Source organism: Strongylocentrotus purpuratus, unplaced genomic scaffold, assembly GCF_000002235.5.
Source record: "Strongylocentrotus purpuratus isolate Spur 01 unplaced genomic scaffold, Spur_5.0 spur5_scaffold_13, whole genome shotgun sequence".
NCBI lineage: Eukaryota > Metazoa > Echinodermata > Echinoidea > Camarodonta > Strongylocentrotidae > Strongylocentrotus > Strongylocentrotus purpuratus.
In genome coordinates, this window is record NW_022145598.1 from 15,022,786 (window position 1) to 15,039,452 (window position 16,667).

The window sequence follows — 16,667 nt, forward strand, 5'->3', positions numbered from 1 at the left end:
TCTTGCACTGAAAGCACAAAAGGTAGTGTTGTGTAAAGTGTCCATGACATGAAACTTTTGTGAATCTGAAGTGGTCGTAATATAAGCAAATATTCATGCACCCGTATTTTTCTGGTTTAACTATAGTACATTATATACCTCTTACTGTTTATCAAGTTTTGCCCATATTTTCTTATGGATCAATATGTAAGAAAGTCAGGTCAGGTCGATAAATGATTTTACCTATTCCAGTATATCCTTTGACCATAATTATAGACATTTTCAGGATGATTATATATTCACTTAGTTGCATGACGAATATTAGTTGCTGGTATTCCAATTATGTTTAACAAGAAATGATCAAATTGTTGTTAATCTATTCCCTATGTGGGGGAAAGAGTTGTTCATGTTTAAAGCCAAGTAGGTTTACACCCATTTTCAACAATATGAGTTATAAAATCTGCCCAACAATTGTTTTGTACAGAATAAAATACATGCACTATGAAAATATTGTTCAATATAGAAATTAAAGTTTGGGGAATTTGGACAGAAACTGTTGAAGCTATTCTGAATCCATGTGGTTAACTAAAGTATAAAGGTATAAAGGTATAAAATGGTGAAACTTGATTAAAAGCAGACAGCACATGTATCTAGAAGGTTACATGAACATAAAAGATGATTTATTCTTGTTGGTTTTATCAAGCCTCTTATTTCCCTCGTGTCTACCGGTAGTTAATTTTGTCAATTACCCAGTAAATTACAAATTGTCTGTCCATTTCATTTGGCAGGTATTATTTATTTTTATACCTATTGACATTTGATGAAAGTTATTTGGATATGTTTGAACTCATATTTTTTTCTGCTCATCTCCAGAATTCAAGATTACATGTAATGTTACATAATTATATAAAAAAGGCCGGTGACCAAAAGGCTGTATTTCTTATGATGAGAATACATTTGTAAGATATTTTCTAGCTTACAACAAAATAATATCCCTTATACAAAAATGTAAGATCATACTAATCAGACAGCATGTGTAAATATATAAACAGTTCTAATGATCGGGGGGGGGGGGGCAGATTCTAGAGTTTTGTCATCTCTAAAATCTATGTGATTACAGGAAACCTCCTCCAAAGAAATAACTTGAGATATTCTGCAAGATTTATTCTTTCCCATTAATTCATGGATGCTTCCTTCCCACGTGTGTGTGGTGATGAAGTATTTAATTCACCTGCTATTATCTATTGTGCTACAATTGTCAAAACAAAAATTATATAAATCAATTTTTGCTCTTCTGGGGTGAAGGTTGTAAAGAATATTGTACATCAATAGGCAGGAATAAATATTATCTCTCAGCATACCTACACTTATTCTTTGAGGTGACTGGTTTTCTCTGCTAAGGCCTGATAACTTTGTACATTAACACATGTAAATACATGTATATGACACATGTAATCAATAATGTAATGACATAATAAAGATGAAAACTGATAACCCCTATAAGCTCACTCAAAGTGAAGCGCTCTCATTAACTGTGTCCTGCTTTATTCTGCATATCATGTATAGTATTTCAACCAGCAAGTAAAAAAAACCATTAACTACATGAAGGTTTCTATTTTGAGTGCCTCTTTAAAGGTACTATGTCCCATTTGCAGGCCAAAAAAATGAAAAAGTGGGAAAATAATGACTATTAGTTGTAAAATCGACTTTAGGGCTATAGAGCCCAAAAGTAATAGTCTTGATTTTCAGACAATTGTACCAATGGTCATACATTTTATGCCGCGCAAAGATTCAATCAGTTTAATCTTGGCCATCACAAGAAGTGGGTTATTGATGTAGACAAATGCTCATGTACCCTTTACAGCTCTTTTCATGTATGTTATTAGGCGAGGCGTCAAAAATATCGATACCAGCAGGCTGCCGCCTCACGTATTGGCGCATCGAGGCTGCAATTACGGCCGAAGCCTGGCTGGGGCAATTATTTTTCTTTTATTAGCCCAGCCGGCTTGCGCCAGGCTGGGATCTGAGGCTCGGTTTCCATTCGAAAGGCGGCAGCCGGCGCATGCTTTTGAATGCCATTTCCTACCGCCAGCGGTAGCCGGCTGAGCTAATTTAAAAAATGCAGCCAGGACGCACAAGTGCAGTTAGCTGCCGCTGGCTGGTATATTTATTTTTGACGCCTCGCCTTACCAAAGGAGAAAAAAGGCCAGTCAGTCACTCAATAGTGTCTGACAGTGAAGTCTAGCAAGTAAACAGGTTTCCTTGCATAATTTGAATATGAGGACACTGCTAACGTTTAAATTTCACAGATAGGACATACATGACATATTCATAATTCCTGCAAAGTTCTACAGAATTTGAGGTTGGCTGCAAAAGGGACATAGTACCTTTAAGGAAGTTATGGGTCAAATTAATATAGCCTCTGTGCCACATACTAAATGAAGATATTAAATAGGATACATTTAGAGCGGAAGATGGTATCGATTTCAGGAACTGTTCAGGAATGGAGCATATGGTACCATGAAGGTAATGTCACATGTCTTTGAAGATGTCATAAGACATGTATAGAGGGAGCTATATAGCTCTAGTCTGCTATCAGACTTTTATGGTTGTTATTTCTCAGGACTTCAAAATTATTATGCAGTTTTAAGTTACCGATATAGTGGGGAAATAATACAACACTGACAAACATTTTTTTAAACACTGTACAGAATATATCAATCTTTGATTTCAGTAAATATATATTTTACTGTCCATCTTGGACAATTAATAAAGAATGAACAAGAAATGCACCAAGAATTATAAAAACTAAGGAAATTTGACTTTCCACTTTTACATACTTCTGAGCATGAATTGATGAACAATTGATAAAAGACTTTGACAAATGGAAATGCTGTTATATATTACACATGTACCTTTTTCTTCTTTTTTTTTGCATGTAGTGGTGCAATAAGCCATTATGAATTTTAAAGCAGCGTGCATGTTTATGGACTACACTCTCTACAGTGATTACTGCAATATGTTGACGATAATTCCAAGCCTAAGCAAAATACTACCGGTAAACGGTACATGTATTTGTCCATTAAATCTGGTCTCCCGTTTATTCTCTTCAGAAGTGAAATGATTTCATATTCAGATCAGACAAAATTTGTTAAGGAAATAGCCTTGTGAATGGCAAATATCAATTATCAATATTTACTCTTGTCGCGCATTGATGAACATGGAATGTTGGATAAACACTTCCTTGACTTAAAGGTAAAATACAGGATATTTTACCGACACCACTGACTACTGCAATTTATTTTCAATTGGGCTATCATTTTTGTCCAAATTACCATCCACCATAGTGTCAAACAAAGATAAACATAGGGTCATCAAACAATGAAATTTCAATGTTTGTTACCATGGTGAATGGTAATTTGGACAAAAAGACCATGGTAACCATGGTTCTTTTTTTTACAAGGGAAATTGGTAAAGGCATACATAGAGCCATTTCCAGTTCCTGTACCCAAGCATCATCATCCACACTAACAGTTGGTGATGCATCGAGGGACATGGTTGTCAGCACACTCAGGACATTGCGAGCAACAGAGGGCAGTATACCTAAATTTGAATAGTGTCAATAGAATACCCTGCCTCTAACTAAACTATAATTCCCAAATTCACAGCACTGTTTAATACAGTACCGTTATCAAAGCTGAAGAGTAAAATTTCACCAATAAAACGAGTTTGCGTCTTTCAGCTCAACACACAATCCATATGTATTTGTATTTGTATAGCCAACATTTAATGTGTATGCATAATATAACTTTCATAACAATGCTTGAAGGAATTAAAGTTGGTATTTCGCTTTCACTTCATGAACAATTTTACTGAATTTCATACTCGTAACCTTGCTTCGAACAAGTATTCCGTAACTGATTTTGACATAACATGAAGCTGACTATAAGGGCGACAGTGATGTTTTCTATTGTACAGTAATATTAGTTACTGCAGCACGAGACTTCAACTGAGTAACACCTACCTACTTTGTTCTGTGTTGGATTGGACCCAAGTACTAGCTAAACATAGCTCAGAGATGCCAACCAGTATGATTAAATCGTATTTAGTAAGATAATAAGAGTGAAATACGATAATACGATATCACCTCTTAAAATATGATTTTTCAACAACAACAACAAAAAAACAAAACAAAAAATTATATTTTTAAAACCCATAAAAACAGCGGAATCGCATAGAAACATATACAAGTGAACCCCCGCAACCCCCAAATACACTTTGCTGTACAACTTTCTCATTAAATTTTAATTTAAGACCAAACATTTTACTTGACCCTAGGTCTACCAGTAAAACTTTTTTTTTAAATTTTACTGGCCCGGTGGTAGTGTTGAGTTTTCGTGAAAATCTGATTTTTCTCTCCAAAATCTGATTTTTTAGGATACTCAGTCTGTTTTTTTTTTGTGTCAAGAGGTTAGCAGCGGTGGGATGCAAACCCATGCCATCGAAATGCAGCCCTTACTGGTGCTCAAAGCTCAGGGAGGGTGGTTCTTCATTCTCATACGGACAAAGAATCTTATACATTTTGACAAGATATACATAGGCCAGTATATATGAAAGATAAAATCAATTTGTTAATTCAATTTACAACATGTACAAAACAAAAGAAAGTGGCAACAAAACTAAGCTTTAGGAAGCATTGTTGATTAGAACAGGCGATGTTTGACAGAGGTTGTATGAGATATTTACACCTGCAACAATCACATTTTTATTTTTGAAGGCTAAGAACATCTGTAAACTGTACAGTATTCATCAGATATAGGTGGTGCTTATTATCAATGCTGACCTGTTACAGACTTTTTTTTTTTTGGGGGGGGGGTCTAGACCTCAATTTTGGGCCCACGTGTCCCAGGCACCCACCATTGTCGAGCCCTGCAAAAACACATAGGGATACTAAAAATTTGGGCCTATTAAAGATAAAGTTGAGTTCTGGTCGTGCCATTGCATTGTGAAAGAAATAGTGTGAAGTCGATCAGAAAAGGTTGATCATCTAGCATATAAGTATTGGTGTGTACTGCAATGTTCTGGAATCATCAATATGATAAGAAATTTTGCCCAGTTTTGGTCAAGTTACAAGCACTGTACACAGAAAGATGTACTGGTATATGGGACTACACTAACATGTGGCCTAAAAATCTGTCCCAATTTTTATGCTGTTACATGCCATATTTAGAATATTTAGGCATTTGAAGAGCCATGCTTTTCAGGGAACATTTTGTATCCGATGTTCTTCCACAATTGCATAAGAACAATGATAACACTCACAAATTATTTTTCACCTCTTCCCAGAACTCAACTTTCTCTTTAAATACCTCTGCCTTCACCAGAATATAGTAATACAAAGAACTTATAGTTGCAAATTTGATTTATTATTTCAAGCTGCTGCTTGTTATTAGCTGCACAATAGTATGTCATTACCTGTACATGTATATAATTAATTCCCTCCACATCATGATAATTATAGATCCTACTACAACTTTAATATGGAAAGTTCTCCATAATGTTATTCTAAATAAATAATATATATTTGTGGCTACATTCCTATAGACAAAAAGTGAGAAAAAGAAAATCAGACGTTTATTATACATTGCAATTATTCTCAGTAGCTCAATCAGTACGGCTGATGTCCCATTACCCTTTGTACAGACCACATGTCTTTGTAAAGTACATGGGGACCACAAGTCTGTATTTCATAATGTGGTCTGGTAATCGAGATTTAAGCCTCATTACCAAGGCCCTCAGAGAGGACCTAAAACTGTTGGTGCCCTGGTTGCTTACTTACAAGCATACACATGCTTTCTATAAGGCCTAAAATAAAAAGTTGTTGTATTGCCCTTTGCGACCGACCCAAAATTCTGAAAATCTACGGTCGGCATTTTAAAAAAGTTTCTTTTTAATACCGTTTCTTAGAATTTTTTTGTATTAATGAATAACAAAATATGTATTTTGTTTGACTTAAAAATCAAATTATTCCAAACAATCTTCACATTGCTAGCAAGTTTTACAGGTAGTTGAAAACCAACTTCGTCAGCAGGAAAGCACAGAGTGTTGTCTCAACACAACATTGTAAACCATGGATTATTATGAGGTGAAAAGATGTGAATGGAATGATGACTTTGAAACACATGTATTAAAGCATTAAAAACTGAGAAATATCAGCCAAAAGAGGGCGGGGAAAAAAAAGGTAAAAAAAATAAAAACTGAAAAATATCGGCGCAAAGAGGGCGACAAAAAAAAGTTATAAAAAAAAAAAAAAAAAAATCTGACCGACCGACCGACCCATGTTTTAGCACCTAAAGGGCAACACAAAAAGTTTTTATTTTAGGCCTAATAGCAGACAGGTAAAACAAACAGACCAACCAACCAACTAAACCAATAATAGTAATATCAATACTTTTCATGACATCCGGTTTTAAAGACTATCACATCCAATCTCCAAAAATTCTCCTTTAGTGAAAGCCAAGCACTATGGTCTCAAAGATTACAATTATCAAATATATTTCTTTTCTTGGCACATACAGAGACAGTGCCACAAATTACTGTCCAAGTCCAAGCAATTTTGTCCTATATGTTAGTAATTTTATCTAATTTAGTATACATGTATGATACGATCATTATATTAGGTAGTAGCGATTCTCAGAGCTTAGTCGCACATAGTATGAAGTGAAATGTCCAATGTGCAGAACTACATAATATTTGGTATCGAATAAGACATCAAATAACCAAATACATACCGGTATGTACTTTGAAATTACCCTACAAAATAAATATCTGATTAATCTGGAAAATAACAAGTAATGGAACATAGAGGGACGCTAAGCATAAGGTACATGTAGTTTGAGTAGACATATATGTAATCAGTGCAGTGCTCTCGATCTCTTCACATAGCTGGTAAAGACAATTTTTGATGTACAGGGAATACAAGTCATGTAGCATAGCTAGTTGGTTCAGAGATGGTTCTGACATCGGTAGCTATCTCTAAGGGGTCAGTCATTCCATGGAGCTCCAAATAGTTCCTTCCTATAGACATTGGACCTGGGAGGGAACTCCATGATTTAACCTGCAAATGCACCTGCATACACGATTATATGCATGGCACAGCTATCTCTTTCAAAATGCTATGACAAGTACCTTAGGGTGATATGCTCTCAAAGCTTTCCTTACTTGCCTGTAGAGATATAATGATTTTTCGTTTCCATTTCGTAGTGCGATTATCACGTGAAATTATGTCCTCAAAGTGAGTCCACACGAATCAGTACATGATATTTACCCTAGCTTTAGCTCCAGCGCAAAATAATTTGTTTAGACTGGTCTGCTTATTCTACATGTAGCATTTATAGATATATAATTCATATAGACCATTGTTCAGAGCCAAAGGGGGTTATCCATGTGTTAAAGTTAATGGGTGGTATTCTCGAAAGCGGACTAACTTTAGTCCATGGTTTAACCCACTGACTAAGTAGGGAATGCCAAAGTGTCAATATGAATATATTTTGAATAATTTGCTATGTCCCTAAATAACTATGATAACATAATTATATCATAGTTATATATTGTTGTATATTAATTATGTAATTACATTTTATTTTAATTTAGTGACAGATTAAATTATTCAAAAACATATTCATATGGACACTTGGTATTCCATACTTAGTCGGTGGATTTAACCATGGACTAAAGTTAGTCCGCTTTCGAGAATACCACCCAATGGGTTAATGCCGTTCTGGCTCCAAGCATACGAGATGTCACTCATGAAAATCTTGGCAGAGTAATCAATCTCGGGTTTCCGAATCGTCCAGATGATCATTGTCCATTGCTTGTGAATTAAGCTTGACCGGCAAAACACTTTGCGAGATTTCCTTTGGTCACTCCCAGCTCTCCCAATCCTCGTCCAAATCATCATCGCCCACTGCTCCCGAGGAAAGCTTGACCGAAGCGTTCTTGAGGTCTTCCTCCGTCACCTCGATGTCGTCAAAGTCCTTCTCCCAGTCGTCACTTAGACTCGATTCTGCAAGGAAAGGGATCCATTGAATATGCACATTAAAATTCAATTCAATTCAATTCAAAATGGTTTATTTCAAATAAAACTTTCATCGCAGCGTTTAGCCGAATTACAAAAGTTTACAAACAAAAATTAATAACACATAATGTAGTATAGTTACAAAGCATAACATGATATATTGAATTTGTAAAATAAATGAGTATAAATACGAGAAATATAGCTTACTGCAACATATGGAAACATAAAATAGAAAGAAATCTAAATTAAATAGCATTAAATAGCACTAAAAGCAGAAATGCAAGGCAATGCAGACAAGCTCTAAATACAGGAAATATTTATACTGGCACGAAAGTTCCATTGGGCAAGGGATAGCAATGCATTCTTACATGTACTCTTGTTAAAAATGGCCTCATGTGACTATTGATATTGACTAGCGAACATTTGCTTGCGTGAGGCTGTAAATGCAATATCTGCTCCCTGGTCCCCTTCGCACAATACAAATGTCTGAATGGTTATAGCTGATAGCTGAGTTGTAAAAACATAAACCACAAGTACATCAATTTTTGGCGCTATGATTTCTTTTTGTTTCTTCTGTTCATGTAAGGTGTATTTGTTCTGTCTTGTTTCACCTCATTAACTTGAATTGTGACCTAAAAGAAAAGCTCTTTTTGCAAACACTTGACCTAAGCTCAGTTCAAATCCCGTAACTGATTCACGAGAAATGAAGTAGCTATTTTGTGAGAACAAAAATGTCCATCAGTGTAACATGTCAAAGACGTTTTAGCTTGCTGAAAGAGAAAACACTATACAGAAATGATATAAATTGAACTAATTGCTTGATTATGTGTAAAGAGATATACAATTTTCACCTCTATTGCTTGCTTCCGATGCGACTGGTGATGTCTGTTCCATAGCCTTTGCCGTCTCTGCCTTACTGTCATCCTGTTTACCCTCTGTCTGAATGGTCAATCCTTCAAGCCGGAGTTCATCAACTTTAACCTTCGACCCCTCTTCCTCCACCCCAACTGTCCTTTGCAAGTGTGCTGCGGTTGAGGGCGCTTCAGGTATAGATTCATCTGGCGTGGAAGACACTTGGTGTGTTTGGATGGGCGCAGCAGGTTCCGATTCCTTTTCAACGACAGGACTAGGACTAGATTCAAGTACACTTGTTTGGCTGGCTGGTTCGGGTTCTGGTCTACTCGGGTCCTGGTCCACTTTCGTTACACTGTCACATTCAGGTACAGGGTCCGTAGGTTTATCGTCTTCACATTCTTTTGATTTCCGTTTATCAACAGGTGACGACGACAAATGAGATGGTTGTCGTTCGCTCGAGTCCGTTTCAGCGATCCTTGACATTGGTGATTCTGTTTGTTGGTCCGTGTTTGATTCCGTTGGTTGGTCCGTACGTGATTCTGTTTGATGTTCAGTAGAGGAGGCCCCTGACGATTCCTTGTCGGTGTCTTCAGGTAGGACAACAAATTTCTCTACTCCAGATTGGTTCTTCAAGGCATCAGGTACAGTGTCCCATGTGTCATCTGTGAAAAGGAATAATAATATGTTGTTAAATATGTATTGGTCATTGCTGTCTTTCTTTTGTTTTGAGGCTTGTTTTTAAAGCATACTTAAGCATACTACTATTCTCTTTTAGCACACAGATAAGTGGATAACACAAATAAATAAGTATTAAAGTAAATGTAAACATGGTTTAACAGCCTGCCCTTAACTGTCCTCTATAAAATGCTATGCATAAGCATCAACTGAAATTGATGCTGATGGTAGAAATGACTCTACTTACGATGAATGACATTTAAAAAAAACATTCACATACTAGAAACAAGAGAATTCCCATAATTGTTACTAAATGGAATTCTTTCAGCAGACACTTCTACAAACAGTCCCTATACACATACATGTACTACAAAATTTGATTGTTGTAATTTTGCAACACAGAAGCTCTCACGAATCTGGAACTCTCCAGAAATTATCAACATTCTATGGTTTTTACAAACATAAATCAGACCTTCGTCACCCCATCCGAGATCTTCCTCTTCAAATTTCTGTGATGATGTCATGTCCGCTCTTTCCTTCAGGGCTCTCCGCCGGTTTTCATCCTCCCTCAGCTGCTGCACCCGGTAGAAATATCGGCCCCAGAACTCGACATGAGATACAGCTGCCGGTACCTTGTTAATGAAATAGAAAAATGAAATACATTGAGGGGTCAATTCCATATTTTGCCAAAATGAGTATTTGATATCAAAATGTTCAGAAAAATGTGGGCTTCCAGGAAACACAAAGACTTAACTCCACCCAACACCCCGTTGAAGTCAATGGCTAGTGTAACGTAGACTTAACTTCTTAAGGCCCAAGTGCTCAGTGACACATAAACCACTTTTTCTCAAAATGGCCAAAATGGAGTTGCGTCTTTATGTCACTGACCCCTCGTAATTTACTCTTCTGATACATGTAAGCTGATAAATACCCATTTCACAAAAGGTAGCTCCTATTATATGCACTAAGATAATATGAATCGAAGAATTATATTTGTGTTCACAAACTTTGAAGAGCCTGATGATACACGTAGGAGAACTAATTTTACAAGTGTAATTACCCAATGAAATATGCTGTTTTTTAAGTCCTTCCCATTTTGATGTAGAATATTACTCTACTTATCCAATGTAACACCTTGCCCTATAGTCCTACTAGTTTGGTGTTGAGAACTCTTCACTAGATATTAATGTCAAACCAAATGTAACAGCCTGTAACAGAGCATCTACAAATTTGATATATGGAGTACCGGTACAGTAAACTAGGTGCTAGTATAACGCTTTGTGTCTCAGTTATTGACAGTGAGGTGTAGAGTGGTAAGAGTACTCTATAATAGGTACTAACTAATCACCAAATTCAAACCTGTGTGACAGTTTTAACCTTTCCGGTGCTCAGTAATTTACACGATGCACTATGTATCACATTACAGTCCAATTGCCAGTTTGGTATATACTTCTCGACTCTACCTTGTCCTCGTTGCACAAAACTTACTATTGATAGTAACTTTGCCATCAATGGCAACTACCATGGAAACCTTGATTTTGATTGGTTGTTGAGCCCTGTTACCATGGTAGTTGCCATTGATGGCAAAGTTACCATCAATGGTATTAGTATTATGCAACCGGCCCAGGAACACCAAATTTAACACCTTATACAAAGTCCTTACCAGTTTGGTGTAGAGTGCTCTCACATCGGTGTTTACTACCAACAGTTCTGATATCTCTCCCTTGAAATTTTCCACATTGAAGGACTCCATCCACTCTTTGAATTCTGGAACACCGTCTGGATCACTGCAGTAGGTGGTAGGGTCTGTCTGCATTGCGTGAAGACGTGCCTAAAGTGAATGAAACTCCAGTCAATTAGTATTCAAATTGATCCGTCACAAAACAAGCTTTCTATGAAGCAGCCCCATTCATTTTTTTGTTTCAAAAATCTTTTAATGAAATGAAACGCTCTTTAAAAATGGGCTGCATTTATGATGTATGCGTATCCATCCCAGGGCATGCGTAAGGAACCTACAAAGGACTATTAGTACCTTCATCATTATCATCATCATCATCAGCAAATTCCCTCTTACGAGGGGTTACTGGCTTTTGCACCTTTATAACACTCCCTTGCCTCACTTCTTCTAATCTTGAGCATTCTCATCATTTAGACAACCCTACTGCTTTCGTTTCATGAAATTGTCAGTCTTCCCCTTATGCTATCCACTTCCAGATCCCATGCTCTTTTCACGGGTTCATACATACATACATACATACAATTGTCTTTTATATAGCGCAACATCCAACGAATTGCTCGAAGCGCTTTACAGGAATAATGACATAGTAAACACAAGATAATACATGTATAAAAGAGTAATTATAATAACAAACAAAAATATTAGAATTACAATTTACTTATTGTTATTGTACATGTTCAGCCACTGAAAGTTTTCAAGGAATAACTTCCTTCATGTACCTGCATAGAGGGGAAAGTAAATTGTCTAGTCAAAGGATATTAGTGCCTCAGACTTGAAAAGCAAACCACTTAATCCAAATACCCACAAGACCATGACAACTCTATTCCCCCCCCCCCCCCACCTTGTGTTTAGCTCAGGGCTAAGCAGATGCCAGGGGTGTTTCACAAAGATCCTAAGTCAAACTTAACTCTGAGTTGGACTTAAACATTATGGAGAGTCATTTGTAGCCTTAAAATCAAATATATTCAAAAGCAAAAATCCAAGTATTTTAGACTTTTCATAAATTCTACATCAAGTAGATCTACATGAAATCTCCCATGATAATAGAACATATGAATGATTTGAATCAACATTTTATGCCTTTTAAAATAACTTTTACAAAATATTTTCAAAGATGCTAATGGCTTTCCATAATATTTAAGTCCAACTTAGAGATAAATGTACATGTAAGTTCAACTAAGGATCTTTCTGAAACTTACCCATACTAAGAAGCCTGTCTGTACTTACTCTGGCTTTATCAAAGATGTGAGGATCCTTCCGACCCATGGGTACGTCATCGTCCCTTGAAGAGGCGTTGCCTTCTGTTGGAGTGAGACTCTGAGAGAGACCCGTCAAGAGCTTGGAGAAACCAACCTTCATCCGAGCCGTTGTCGTCACGTCCTCATTCTCTTCATCCTCTCCTTCTTGAACCTGGTGTATGAATGAAATCAAACATTAAAGGCATTGTTTAACAATGTTAAATTCATTTATTTATTTATTTCTAATCTTTTGACAGGGTAGCCCATTCACCAATAAGTAGCGGTCTTCCATGGGGCCCTGAATGAACATGAACATATTTACACCAAAAAGCATAACGTTTATACAGAACAGTTAAAAAATGATACTCGTTTGCATAGCGGCCTTCTTAAATCTGAGATGCATGGCCCTACATGTTATCAGTGTCTGTGAAATGGTGTAATATTGAAGCCCTAAAAAAATTGAGCTTCAAAATGATCATGAAGTGCCTCAAAAAAGTGAAAATCTTTGAGTGACTTGTTTTACCATACTTATTTTTCCCCAACAGACTGTAGTGTTATAAAACCTGTTGGGAAAATGAAAAATGACATTTTGATTTCCAATCATAAATATCTTGATAATCAGAGAGGCGATCAGCTTGTAATCGTCATGGGATTCCTGACTGACCTAAAGGTTTATAATTATGATTCCCACATGATCTAAATCCAGGAGTTTGTTTCAGAATCTAAAACAATGTTACCTAATCCCTTTAAGGTTTTAACAGATATGGCATGGTTAACCAACGCCTACAAACAAGCCGCCTTCGGTTTTCAAGCACTGCACTCTGTTATGTCACAAGGAGCCAGGTAATGAACTAGACAATTCTTGTCCATCATTCGGTTCAGTAATGTACTCGGCATCACAAATCATTTGTACTACATGAGCAAAACCCTGAAGCACATGCTAATAAAAACCATGAATAGTGAACAGGTATTGTACAGAAGATTTAAAACAACAAACTCTTCATTAGTGAAAACTACATGTACGTTAAACTTGCAAAGGTACCTATAAATTCTTTTCATCATAATCTGCAAAAGCATACAGAGAGAGAGGAGGGAAGAGAGAGAGAGGGGGGAGAGAGGGGAGAGAGAGAGGGGGGGAGAGAGAGAGTGGGGTGAGGAGAGAAAGAGAGGGGTGAGGGGAGAGAGAGAGAGAGAGGAGAGGAGGAGACACACACACAAAGATACAGATAATGGGAGGGAAGCGACAGACAGGCAGGCAGATATACCGGTAAAGGGGAGAGGGGAGGGTAAAATAATTAAAAATATAAATGAACCTTGAGCTGATCCCTGATGAGTGTAGCGGTTGATGCAGCTGCTTGGGCAGTGTCCCTCTGTATGGTAGTTCCAAATTCACCCAGATCCCTTCTCATCTGAACCCAAGCACTGCCGGACTATGGGAGGAAAAATATGAGTAACTGAGTATATTGTAAGTACATGTTCCTACAGTATTGCCTAAAATAAAGTAGACACTCTCACACTGTGCCACTTCCATAGACTTTGGTGCGACTAGATGGTAATGTGTCCACTTTACTACAAGCAATACTGTAGATCTAGACCTTATCATACCTGTTGCATACAAAGTATGTAGAAGTCAAATGTCTGCAGTGTTCTGCACAATGTCCTTGTCTGTGAACATGCATAACTGCACAATTTAACAAAAGAATCAACAAAGATCAATTTTTCATGTTTTACAGTGATAGACACTCGTGCCAAAATTTCAGTTATTAATGTAAATATGTGTTAAAATCATGGAAATAAAAACCCTGCTAGAGGATAAAAGAAAATAAACATTATTTTTTTTAGCACTAGTCTAAATCTTTAACTTCAAGACAAGAATTTTCAATCGTATTCCCCTAATGTCTGATCTCATCTTTCTTAACCCCAGTCTTATCCTAAAGAATAAGTGTGCAGAAAATCTCATGTGCTTAGTTTGAGTAAGAACAATGTACAAATTTTCACAAAAAAAGGTGGCAGTGGTGTCAATTTGACATTGCAAAAACTAAGGTTCACTGCACTCATTCACTGTACACACTGTTTAGGATTTTATTTTTAACCTATTTTGAGGATTGTGGATAAAATTACTAACTTAGATAAGAAGACTCTTCTCATTGGTGTTTTACTTTTTTTCTCACAACTAGGGTCTACATGTGTATAACAAAAATAGTGTTGACTGTGTGCTTTGTTATATCAAAATGGTGCAGTTCGCATATGCAAAGACATCCAACGTTAGATTGTTCTTGCAAGTCTTCCTCAATTTTTAATGAGATTCTTGTGCACAATTACTCTTCAGATTTAAGCACGAGAGGAATATAATAATTATCTGATTATTGCAATCATACTTCATACTAGGCCTAGATCTAGGTCTCCTTAATGATTGAGTAAGTCACAGATTGTTGACCATGTTAACCCACTTGCGAGGCAAGGTTCTTCACAATTTCACTTCAACAAAACATCATAAATGTTGTCAACGAACACTGATGAATTTTGAAATGGACTAGATCTATCGACTAATTTAATCAATCTTAAACTTCAGCAAACTGCTTCTCTGATAGTTCTGTTTTCACAAAATTAAACCTCTTACAAAAGTAGTAGTGCTGTTTAATGAGGTAAGATATAAGCTCAATATAAACTTTTACTTAATGTCAAAAACGTCTTAAAATCGACATTGTTATTGCTACCTTTTCCTGCACAGTTTTCAACAGTCCACCCATGCCCCACCAATTCCCTCCGGCTTCGCCTTCGCCTTCGCCTTCCTCCTTCTTGGCGTTGCTGCAAAGAACAAAACAGAACAAAATTTCAGTCAATTCAATTAGCAATTATTTCACTAAAACACACATTAATACCTTAATAGCATTTCATAAAAAAGAAGCACGGAAATTAGAGTACCTTTCAGCCATTTTCTGCTCCTGCTTTGTTATCATTTATTACGTGACGAGTGTTTTTTATTTTTGTTATGTTGCGCGATCCAAACGATAGAGGGCGAGAAAACGTTTGGTTTAATTTTCTGAAGAAAAGTGGGTTTTATTTCCCCCATTTTCTTTTTTCTTGTTATGACATGTATTTCTATTCTTTTCTTTCTTTCTTTGGGGGGGGGGGGTCATTTTTTTTCTTCTTTCTTTTTTTTTATTTCTTCGGCCTTTTTTTTTTCTTTCTTTCTTTCTTTCTTTTTTTGTTTTTAATATTTTTTTTCTTCTTCTTTTTTTCTCTCTTTCATCATCTTACGTTCTTCTTTTCTCTTATCCTCTTTCTAGGCTGGAGCATTTATTGACTTTTTGATTGATTGATTGATTGATTTTATTCGACAAGCTTCCAACATACAACAATATACAATCAAAACAGATAAAAAAATAAGCAAGCTTGAACAGGATAACCCACGAAAGCTCGAGAGCTTATTTCTAGTGGGGTCCCCTACAGACATGTACAAAATGAATAAGTTAAATTAGTAATATTTACAGACAGATAAGGAAAATAAAAATAATTACTTATTAAAGATAATAATAACAACAACATTAAACTGATGATAGAAATGATAGCAAGTACAAGAAGAAAAAGAAGAAGGAGAAGAAGAAAAAGAGGAGGAGGAAGAAGAGGAAATAATGATGAATTTGTAGAATTTCTATAACGTATATACAAAATAAAAAAGTATGAACCGGCAGAAGAATACAAATTTCAATCATATAACATGTCATTCACTTCTCTTCTCTGACTCTCAAGTATTAGGTATTCCTTTAATTTCCTCTTAAAATGAGCATAGTTACCATTGGGAAGGGAGTTCCAATGTTTTATGGCATGTAATAAAACGAATTTCCAATTATACTACCTACTCTTTCTCTTTTTTTCTTTCCCTCCCGAACACGAGGCCGGGTGAAGGCCTAGGTTTTCAAATTTATGTTTTTATCTAATAATTTTGGCCGTGCCAGCAGGGGGAAATAAAACTGAGGGAGGTTACAAAGTAGTGATGAAAATTTTGAAAATAGAAGTTGTGGAGGTATAGGCCAGGACTTGAACAGTAGAGAAGGAAGGAAAAAATTCATGAAAGAGAAAGATGAATATAATCAAAATATTA

The 16,667-nt window shown here is 36.3% G+C and overlaps 1 protein-coding gene across 1 annotated transcript; it reads right to left on the minus strand.

Moving 5' to 3' along the window:
- Window positions 1-7,679: 7,679 nt before the first annotated feature.
- On the minus strand, window positions 7,680-15,562 carry LOC582428 (BSD domain-containing protein 1). Its single transcript, XM_782378.5, has 8 exons — window positions 15,488-15,562; window positions 15,280-15,370; window positions 13,876-13,992; window positions 12,552-12,734; window positions 11,250-11,417; window positions 10,059-10,218; window positions 8,908-9,573; window positions 7,680-8,044 (listed from the first exon to the last, which is right to left on the minus strand). The coding sequence occupies exons 1-8, from the start codon at window positions 15,520-15,522 to the stop codon at window positions 7,902-7,904; spliced, it is 1,563 nt and encodes a 520-aa protein (XP_787471.3). The 5' UTR covers window positions 15,523-15,562; the 3' UTR covers window positions 7,680-7,901.
- Window positions 15,563-16,667: the final 1,105 nt, after the last annotated feature.

Excerpts from the sequence above, each read along its gene's own strand:
- LOC582428 (XM_782378.5), bottom strand. The coding sequence starts at position 15,522 with ATGATAACAAAGCAGGAGCAGAAAATGGCTGAAAG. Across the intron at positions 12,735-13,875 it reads TCATCAGGGATCAGCTCAAG|GTTCAAGAAGGAGAGGATGA; the intron begins GTTCATTTATAT and ends TTCATACACCAG. Across the intron at positions 9,574-10,058 it reads TCTCGGATGGGGTGACGAAG|ATGACACATGGGACACTGTA; the intron begins GTCTGATTTATG and ends TCCTTTTCACAG.